General features: G+C 37.8%; 1 protein-coding gene across 1 annotated transcript in view; it reads left to right on the top strand.

The window, feature by feature from the left end:
- Positions 1 to 10,709, top strand: part of LOC123323424 (olfactory receptor 1468-like) — a gene marked incomplete at its 5' end in the record, with an annotated part of 20,194 nt that extends 9,485 nt beyond the window's left edge. The window contains 2 exon segments of the mRNA XM_044911923.1: positions 8,361 to 8,413; positions 10,566 to 10,709. Coding sequence (XP_044767858.1) covers positions 8,361 to 8,413; positions 10,566 to 10,709 — 197 coding nt within the window.
- Between the last annotated feature and the right edge of the window lie 712 nt (positions 10,710 to 11,421).

The raw sequence follows: 11,421 nt of genomic DNA, 5'->3' as shown, positions 1-11,421 counted from the left end.
AAAAGCTGAAACCAAAGGGCAAGGAGAGGCTCCATGTGGATAAGCAAGCAGGGCCAGTGGGAAGCCCATCCCAGGCATATACTGTGAATTTGTGAGAGGAAATGCAGGGCCTCCCAGGTGGCATTTGCCCTGGCCCTTAGTTTTCAGGATGCTCCCTGCAAGTTCTCAGCAGAGGAAATGGCAGGAGCGATGAGCCTATTTCTAAAGCCCTTTCCAACAACCTTCAGATTTCACACATTCAGACTGCACTTAGAAATACCAATCAACTCACCATTCCTTTTAGGAGCCTTCCAAATGAGCCACCTTTCAAAGAAATAATTGGAAGCAGGCTGAGAAAACAGCAGGCACTCAATAAATGCTCCTATGAATGAGTAAGTGAAATGAATGAATGTGTGAGAGAGTGAATGAAAAGCCTGCAAACTCCAGAGCCTAAATCTGTAAATGATCAGAAAAGTACATTTCCTGAAGGAACTATTTCATCTCAATTTGAAAATACTAATTTGTGACCACAGTCTATACTATTGTCAAATCTGGCCAACTCGTTCATAAAAATAGCTTTTCCAGACAAAACCATTATCAGAAAAGGTAAAAACTGGTAACTTGTTCACGCTTCTGCCTGAGCCCTTGAATCTGTTTGATTCAAATGTGAAGCCAAACGCTGCTGGCTTTTACCCAATGTTACAGCCATTCAAGGAAGTTATAGCTGCTTTAGACTTAGTCTCTTCCCATCAGAAGTCATAAACCCCAGGTGGACTTGAGGGGGAATCAAAATAGGAAGGAAAATTAGTCTTTCAACTTCAACTAGCCTCTGCCAGGCTAAGGTCTACATCCTCAGAAGGCAAATCTATGGCTTCCTTAAATGGGCAGTTTGATTGTTTTGCTGGGAGTAAGTAAAAACTTTATATAAATATTAAAACAACAACAATGACAAGTGTCTGGACATTAAGCATACTTCCCAACTAGAAAATACTTAAGGGCTATTATAGAAATCTAAAAATGTTGTGGGCAAACATCAGAACCTTTTATCTCAATCTCTAATATGGAAATTTCTATTATTTCCTATAAGCCACATCTCAAAATGCTCATCCCAGTACACTATAAAATGGATGTTTTATGGCTTTGATATTGAGGGTATTTGGGTCAATATAAAAATGCTCTGTAAACTGCATGAGGTTATGCAAATATTAGTTGTCCTTTTGCTAGTGCTCTTATGCTTATATGTCAACAGTGGAATTAAAGTTATTTAAAGGAGAACTTGAGTCCCTTTTCCCCAACCTTTCTCACAGATTAGCCATAACATAGCATCTTTGAGGGCAATAATGTGTTAATTACAGATCTCTCTTTTCAAACTTTCAGTTTGTGTCCTCCCAAAAGTCATATGTTGAAGCCCTAATCCCTAATGTGATGATATGTGGAAGTGAAGACTTTCAGAAGTAATTATGCCATGAGGGTGGAGCCTTCATGATGGAATTAGGGCCCTTATAAGAGACATAAGAGAGATGATCTACTATCTCTCTGCACCATGTGAAGATAGAGCAAGAAGGCATCAGTATGCGAGCCAGAAAGGGGGACCTCTCCAGGAACCAACTCAGTTGCCACATTGACCTTGCATTTCCCAGCATCTAGAACTGTGAGAAATAAGTATCTGTTATGTAAACTACCCAGTCTACCCAGTATATGGTATTTGTTATAGCGAACCAAACTGACTAAAACAGCCCAAACAATTTTTTTGGAAGCTTTAGCTTAAGTGCTTCTTTTCTTTACAACTGGAGTGATGAGACCTCTGTGACAAAATGATGGACAGGGTGACTAAGTTCCTTAACCCATCTCTATCTGCATTTTAGGAATGATAATACTGGCCCCTCACTTCTTTCCAGAAATTCTGTCAAGCAGGACAGTGTAAGAAAAGGCCCCCAAGCTTCCTGGAACAGAGATTAAATCAATTTAAGGCACTTAACACCTAACCCAATTTGTCCCTGCTCCCATTTCCCAGCAAGCATGAGAATAAGGAACCGATGAGAACATTCACAGAAATGTTTAATCACTCCAGAGTAGGCTTTGCTGGGGTGTAGCATGGGCCAAAGTCCACTGGAGAAAATATTGTAATGAAAAGGTTTACACATCAAAAATGTCTGTCAGTGTCCAACTAGGGGCCAAATGATTTCAGTAGCATTTGACACAATATCTTTAACAAAACTAGAATTTGGCACTGTCCCTCAAAGTTCATTATTAGAAGATTAAAGAGCCATGTTATCTAATGTCCCAAAGAAAAAAAAACTTAAAAGGTAGTCATCTAGTCTATGTGTAAATGGCAACAATGATAGGAATATCATTAAAAGCCCATAATATTCTTTTATTGAAAGCCTAATGTTCCATTCCATCATAAAAACACAACAAACTAGGAATAAAAGGAAACTTTCTCAACCTGATAAAGGAATCTATGAAAAATCCACAGATGACATCATACTTAATGGGGAAAGGATGAATGTTTTCCCCCTAAATCAGGAACAAGACAAGGATGTACACTCTTGCCACTTCTATTTAACACCATACTGGAGGTCCTACACAAGGCAATTAGGCAACTAAAAGAAATTAAAGGCATACAGACTTGAAAAGAATAAGTAAAATTATCTTCATTCTTAGATGGCATGACCTTATATGTAGAAAACCCTAAAAAAAATTCACTGAGAAAACTATTGGAACAAATCAACAATTTCAGCAAGATTTCAGGCTACAGAATCAATATACAAAAATCACTTGCAATGAACAACCTGAAAATGAAATTAAGAAAACAATACTCTTCAAAATGGGTGAAAATGAGTGGGAGATACAAACTTTCAGTTATGGAATGAATTAAGTCACAGGAATAAAAGGTACAGCATAAGGGAATATAGTCCATGGTATTATAATAGCATTATAAGGTGACAGATGGTAGCTATACTTGTGGTGAGCAAAGCATAATGTATAGAGTTATTGAATCATTATGCTCTACTCCTGAAACCAATGCAACGTGTGTCAACTATACTGAAATTTTTAAAAATAAAACAATTCCATTGACAGTAACATCAAAAAGAGTAATAAGATACCTAGCAATATGCAACAAAGAATGTGCAAAACTTATACTCTGAAAACTACAAAACATTGTAATTTATCTTAAATTAAAGAAGATTTAAATAAGTGGGAAAACACCCAATGCTCAATGATCCGAAGACAGCATTGTTAGGATGACAATACTCCCCAAACTTATGTACATATTCAATACAATCCCTATCAGAATCTCAGCTGACTTCTTTGTGGAAATTTACAAGCTGATCCTAAAATTCAAATGGAATTTTAAGGGATCCAGAATAGCCAAAACAATTTTAAAAAGAACAGACTAGCAGGACACACACTTCCTGATTTCAAGACTTACTACAAAGCAATGGTAATCAAGACAGAGTATTACTGACACAAAGATAGACATTATAGATAAATGAAATAGAACCAAGAGTCCAAAAATAAACCCAAGCATCTGTGATCAACTAATTTTTAACAAGGGTGTCAGGACTAATAAATGGATGAAAATATAGTCTTTTCAACAAATGGTGCTGGAAAAACTGGATGTCCATGTGCAAACGAATGTAGTTGAACCTTCACTTCATACTACATACAAAAAGTAACTCAAAATGGATCAAAGACCTAAATGTAGGAGCTTTCTATGGTCTGAATATGTTTCCTTAAAATTCATATGTTGAAATCTTAATCTCCAAACATGACCGTATTAGGAGGTGGTGACTTGGAAGGTGCTTAGGTCATGAGGGTGGAGCCCTCATGAATGGGATTAGCGCCTTATAAGAAAGGCTCCAGAGCGATCCTGAGCCCCTTCCAGCATGTAAAGACACAGCAAGAAGGTGCAGGCTATGAACTAGGAAGAGGGCTTTCCCCCAACCATACTGCATCTTGATTTTGGACTTTCCAGCCTCCAGAACTGTGAAAAATAAATGTCTGTAATATGTCAGGAAAATATTACAAAACTAAAGCAACAGTAAGATCTTCACACTCACTAGGGTGACCAAAATCAAAATGTCAGATAATAACAAGTGTTGGTAAGGATGTGGAAAAATCAGAACCCTCATACACTGCTGATGGGAATGTAACATTACACAGTCACGTTGGAAAACAGTCCTGTAGTTCCTCAAATGATAATACATGGAGTTATACCATATGACCTAGTGATTCTACTTCCAGTAATATCCCCAAGAGAAATGAAAACATATGTCACAAAAATTTGTACACTGTTGTTTATAGCAGCATTATTCATAATATTCTAGAGGTGGAAACAACCCAAATGTCCATTGGTGAACAAATGGATAAACAAAATGTATTATATCCATTTATTATTAGGCCGTATGAAAGAATGAAGTACTGATACATGCTGCAACTTGGATGAACCTCAAAAGCATTGTGCTATGTGAAAGAAGACAGTCACAGAAGTCAACATAGTATATGATTCCACTCATACGGAAGTCCAGAATGTGTAAATCTATAGAGACAAAAAGGAGACTAGTAGTTGCCTTAAGGCAGGGCTGGGAAGTAGGTGAGGGGTTAGATAAAGGATATGGGGTTTCTTTTTGAGGTGATGCAAATGTTCTACAATTAAATGTGTTGATGGTTGCACATATCTATGAATATACTAAAAAACATTATACATTTCAAATGGGTGAATTGTATGGTAGGGAGTTCTATCCCAATAAACATGTTTAGAAAAAAGAAAAAGAAAAAAACTCAGTCTTAAAACTCTGTTGAATGAAAGGGTAAAATTCTACACAAACTCTCCAAGAATATCCCTTTCTTTGGAGCAAAAATATAGAAGTTATAGAGAGGCAGAAAGAACAAATAACATTTATTCATTTATTTCATAAAAATACATAGAAGGATACAGACCAGGTAGAAAATTAGTACATAAGATAATCATAATCCTGCTTTTAAGAAGCTTACATTCTTTTTGTTGTTAGGCAGAAACATACACTGCTTCCTAAGTAGCAGGCACTGTTCTAAGAACAAATATTAACTCCTTTAATCCTCACAAAACCCTATCAATTATTATTCCATTTCACAGATGAAGGTACAACTGAAGCCTTGATTTAAGCCTCATCTGGACTATTTAAGCAACCTTCCAATGAATCTTGCTGTCTCCACACCTGCCGCCATTCAATCTTCCACAATGCTGGGAAGGGTGATCTTTCTGAAACCCAAACCAACCATATGCTCTTTAAACTCTTCAGTGGCTTTCCACTGCCTTAAGAACAAAGTCCAAATCCTCAGCTCATTGAACAGTGCCCTTCATTACCTCACCACTGCCTAAGTCTGCAATCCAATTGCTTGCCCTATTTTTTCTTTCATGGTCTGCTCCAGCCATGCTGAGCTGCTTTTGGTTTCCCAAACTAGGAAGTAAGTTTCACATCTCTGGGCCTTGGTACATGCTTCTTTTTCTCTCTGATTTTCCTTTCTACTTTCCAACATGCCTTCCTGACAAGCCCCTACTTACTTGAAGACTCAGCTCAAGCTTTGCCTTCTCAATTAACCTTTCCTGACATCCTGTCATCCCCAGTAGAATTGACCAGCCCTCTTCTTTTCCATTATAGCTGGTGTTCCTTTCAAAGCACTTGTAATACTTTTTTTTTGCATGAACTACTTTAGTTATCTGTATTTCCTTACTTAATGATAAAATTATTCAACTTAGGGACCTAGACTTACTTATTTCTGTACATTGAGCTTCTGACATATTGTCTGAAACCATAGTACATAGCCTATATATGTTTATTTAATAAGTGAGTATATGAATGAATGAAGCAGTCAATTAATAGATCAAGTAATTTAAATTTTCATGAAAAAAATCAATGAATCAATCAATAGATCAAGTAATATGAATTTTCTAGAAACTTGACTTCTGCATAAAGCAGAGTGCCCCATCCCCTACCAGCTATGCTAAGCCAGTACTTTCATCATCATGTTCCTCCTGAGGAGCGTATAATGTTTCTGACCTGAACACATCAAATGACTATATGATAAAGAATGTCCATAATACCAACTGCCACTTACTGATGGTTTATTATGTTCTGGGCACAAGAACATATAAGTTATTTCATTTCCTTAAGCCTCTTTCTTAATCTATAAAATTAAGGTGTTTTGAAATTAAATGAGTTAATCTGTGTATCTACAGATATGTATTTCTCCCCCCACCAAATCAAATAAGGCCAGTGTGTCCTACCTGAAATTTAGATCTAATCCTGAGATCTATAGGCCTGCTCTAATTTCATTCAGACCATAGGTTTAAAATAATTCTATGAACTGGTATATTTCTTTATCTTCAAGTGTGTTTTGCAATCAGTATGTAATTTGGTCCTCAGAACACCATATGCAGTACCTAGGGCAGGGATTATTGTTCACCATTTCACAAATGAGAAGAGGTTAATAGACTTATTACAATAATAAGGCAAGTTTGTGACAGAGCCAAGACAAGCACCCAGGTCTCCCCACAAGTGATTTGCATTTTTATATTGGGGTTATTTACGATAAAGTCTCATATTCTAAAATGGGTGTCATTTAGATGAACACATTCTACAACTCTCTTGTGTCAAAGTCATAAGAAGTTTTTGAAATTAAATCCCACTGCTTGGCTTCTATTTGTACAGAACTTTTCATTGTTGTTTTTAAGACTTCAAAGTTTCTCCACTCTCATCTTGAGAAAGCATTGTACATTTTCCCCATTGCTTACAATTAGTATGTCATTATGGAGTTGGAAGTTTTAGGTGAAGTTAACTGCCAAGTCTGCCAACTTCTTAACAATGTCCAATGTGGCATCTTTGGGTGTTTACAAGAAATAGTTTTTAATTGCTCAACTTTGAGGAAGGCACTGAGGCTAATCATGCCCCAAGGGCCTAAGAGAATCTCTAAGACACAAAGCTATTAGAAATGTTCTGCTTGTCTGGGACCAACCCAAAGCATCACAGGTGGAAAGAACACCTTCCAGTTTAAGATGGCCTCATCATCTCTCAAAGTTGAAACAAATTTCCTTAGACATTTGCTTAAAGTCTGTTAGGAGATGTTTGGCCAGTCAGTCCTCTCCAGAACCTCATTTCCCTTTGTTTCTGGTAATTCATGGCTCCTAATACATAGCTCCGGCCTACCTCATAACATAAGGAAAAGGGAGAAGGCAGAGTTGTCACTTGCTAAATTAGAATTATAGATTTGTGCATAACTCCAGACAGGCACCCAAGGACTGTGATGAGGAATTGCCTATACTATGGTCAGCCCTTTATAATCCACTGCACACTCTCTGTTTTGCTTGTCTTCTGATTAAGGATTTTTCAAGAGTACACCAGAAACAGCTACTAAAGAGGTCTTCTACTAGTCACAATCTTTCCAAAGCAGAGAAATGTATTTCCACCAGCTCAGTCCCCAACGCTTGTCTCTTCCCCTTTGCCTGCAGTAATTCCTGCTATTCAGCATTCTAAAGCCTTCATTTGACGGTCAGGATACATCCCTACACTAAGCAACAGAACCCACAAATGTTTTTCTTTTTGCCTTAACCCAGATCTTTCCTGTAACCCTTTTATTAGGCCTTAGGATAACTTCCTTAGTTGTCTTCCATATACAAGAAAGATATTTATGACCTACTATCACAAAAGGCTTTGAACAGGAAAAGTTTCTCTAAAATTAAGGGTATCATAACTGCAACAGGCCCCAGAAATGGTCTGATAAGCAAAAGAAATTGAGACCCAGAAAATTAAAGTAAGCTGCCCAATGTCAGACAACTTGTAGGGTGTCTACTCTATCCTTGGGTCTTCTCTCCTGACCAATTTGAGAAATGCTACATTAGGGATACATTCAGAGGTCATGAGGCTGACAGAAGTTAAGTACTGTCATGGGAACTGATTCCATATCCTCGCCATTACTGTTTTCTAACTGGCAGTGAAACAAGCCTCAGCCAAAAACCAGTGTCTTAATGTGGTACTGATATCATGTCACACTGAGTTACCCAAGGACCTGGACAAAATCTTGCTGAGTACCAGATCTGAGACCTTCACCCTCAAAGCAAGAATCAAGCAAAATACAATAGGGGTAATTTCTCAAAAGTCAGTGATATGGATGTAGCCCTGAGTTTTCTATCCATCTCTGTCTCTAATTAATTGTGTGACCTTTAGTCAATTCACTTCATTGCTTTAGACCACAATTTTCCCATCTATAAAATATAAGTACCAATTTATGTGAACACATTTGGAAAAGTAAAAATAACTAACATGCTAGTATTTATTGAGACTTACCATGTGCCAGGCACTATTCTAAGTATTTTACATGTTTTTACTCATTTCCTAAAGATGAGAAATTCAGCTCAGATTCTTTGGATTACTTGAACAAGTTCACAGAACTGGTAAGCCTCTGAATACACAGCCTAAACCACTACCTCAGACTGCTTCCCACTACCCTATATTGTATCTACTACCATAAAAAGTGTTACAGAGCTTGAAAAACAATGATCTGTCCTCAGGTAACCTATGTCATAGTTGAAGAGTCATAACAGAGAGAACCAGATAACAAAATAGATAACAGAAGAACTAAGCCGAGTGCTGAAAGATGGATTAGATAGGACCTTACTTTCCAAGTTGGTAGAACATCTGAATGATCGTGCAGAAGGAGTGGGAGTGAGCGTGAAGGAATTCATAGAACAATGAAGGAACTAACCTGATTCAAGTGGAGACTACTTGGTGAGGACTTGGGAGACAAAAGTGAATGTGGGAATCAATAACATATATCACTGTATAGTTTGCATAGCACTTACCACCAGTGCATACACACATTCTCATTTGTTTGGGCCATGTCAGTTTCCCCCATCAGACTGTAAGTTCCATGAAAGTAGGTACCATATCTGGCAATTTTTTGCACCATGTCTCCTCAATGCCAAGCACATAGCCTGACACATGGTGGGTGTTCATTAAATATTTGTTGAATAAACGTATCAATAGGTAAATAAAAAAGTAAATGTTACATGATAGATGAGGGACTGCCACAGTTGACCTTGTGTGCTATATGAAAGCATACAAACTCGATACAGTTGCAAAAAGGAGCCCCTGGAGGCTGTTTGAGCAGGCTGAGGTGGCAGAAGTGGGAATGAAAAGGCAAACATAAGGGCTATTTCAATGTGGGAATCAATAACACATGTACTCTCTGCTGTGCACTCTCTATCCCAGCTGTCCCCTGATAGACATTTCTCCACCAGCTGCAGGCTCTGTCACGACACCAATTTAATACAGAAAGAATGTGAAGGGACTATGGACCAAAATAAAAAAGAATTATTTCTTAGTTCTGTGGAAAGCCCAGCAGTGGTATACTCCCATGGTCTCAAAAGTCTCCTTTCTCTTTTCTTTATTTGTTTTCCCTACACAAAACGCCACATTTTTTTCAAACAGCTCTGGTTTGGCAAAATTTAATTGCCTATTTGGGATGAGGTCCCTGAAGCTCTCAGACGTTAATTATTTCTTTCTAGTGAAGATCAGAAACTTTGAACTCTACGCGTGAGATAAATGATCTGGTAGCACTTTGGAACCTTAACTTATTTAAGTTACTGAGCAGCTCATCAACTTGCTCCTTGCATTTGGAATTGAATCTGGAAGAGAATTGGACCCCAGACATCATGAGTAGGCTGAGGATGTAGATTTATAGATTTAGTTCAGAGCAAAGTATGCTCCCAGAGATAGAGCTCTGATGACAGCTTCCAGATAAACATATAGATCGATGAATTTTGAACCTAGATGAAGAGAAGAGGAGAAGAGGTGCAAATTCTAAACCAAACTGCTCAAGGAAAGGCAGGTTCTGGCAGTTATATTTTCTGATAAGTAAGGGGTAACCAAAAGGCTTTTGGGCTTCAACTCCAGTATGATGCTTTGGAAATGGGCTGGGCCTATTTTCCAGCTTTAGTGAGTAAAGTGATTGTCATTAGATGTTTTTGCTGACAGAGAGATGCACAAGTCCTTGGAGTCTTCAGGTTGCATATTTTCATTCTCCGGCACTGAAAATAAGTGGTGGGGAAAGAGCAGGAAACCGGGTAGTGTACATACAGAACCCAGGACATCTCCTGGAAGTCATCCAATTTAGTTTAAAGCCCTGGGTGCAGCATGTTTTGCTATCATTTCCTTCTTTTTTTATTTTTTATTTTTTCCGTTGATTTTTTTATTATGTTTTTAAAGAAACTGGCAATTTGGTTTAATTGTGTTCCAGTTCATCAGGATAAGATAATAGATAGATAAGTATTGCCAAGAGGTGAAAGATGTCTAACCTAGCAGATTGAAAACTGAAATAACCTAAGGGTCTTGATGCAAAACGTTCAGATGACCTCAATCCTCTTTATGTTACAACTTTTCTGAGGGAAACTGAACAAGGATGTATGTGGGTCCAGTGTCAGTGAAATAAATGTTTGCCTAAGAAATTAAATAATGTAATTAGATACCACTACCAAGGGCTGCATGTATACCAAAGTGTTTGGCGGTTGTGATTTGACCTAATCCAAAAGAATCTTCTTTCTTCAGAGGTTTCCAGGCATTTGGGAGTTTGAGAGGCTTTTGAAATCCCACCATGAAAGTCTGCAGAAAGATTATCACTGTTCCAAACATGACAATGTAGAAAATTATTCTTTTGGGCAATCTCATTCTACTCCAACTACTGGTACTTGAAAAGGACATCCAATGGTGAGTCAGTAACAAGAAAAAGCTCCAATTTCTTCCCTCTCCTCCAACATTTTTTCCCTCTAACCATTTATGAGACGTGGGCAAACTCCAGGAAGTCAAGGGGCAGCCATTAGTTGAAAGGAAAGTTAAGCTGTATAAATAATTGCAGGTGACAAGACTAAGATGGGAAATATGCTGGGTCCAGTTTGCCAGGAATCTTTTAATGATAATTCTAGGATGAGACAATCAACATTGTCTTTGGAGGGCAGGGCCCAGACTAATGAAAAATAGCCCCCTCAATTAAGAGGCTGAGTAGCCTTTAAGTGTGAGAGGGAAATTGTCATCAATTTTAAGTTCTATGGGTCCAAACGCAGTACTAATGGAGGCAAGGTCATGGGTTCGATCCCAATACCTATCAGTTAGCTTAACACCATCTAAAAACAAGTCTTCCCAGGGCCCTAGACTGATAACCAATTTTTAGTCAAATGGCTCATCAATTTATTCTACTGGGCTCATGGAAGACTGAGGGATAAATTCCTTATAAACCTTCCCTCAATACTGGAGAAACAGAATACATCCTGCAGCTCATTAGGAATGATAGATTCATATAAAAGAGAGTAAACATGTATTTATCAATATTTAATATTTAACAGCAAAAACAATGTGTTTTAAACAGTTCTAGGAGCAACAGAGACTTTTAAATGGCATAAGAATCAGC

Source organism: Neomonachus schauinslandi, chromosome X, assembly GCF_002201575.2.
Source record: "Neomonachus schauinslandi chromosome X, ASM220157v2, whole genome shotgun sequence".
Taxonomy (NCBI): Eukaryota; Metazoa; Chordata; class Mammalia; order Carnivora; family Phocidae; genus Neomonachus; species Neomonachus schauinslandi.
Note: the sequence above shows the minus strand (reverse complement) of the source record. Positions and strands in the feature narration are given on the sequence as shown.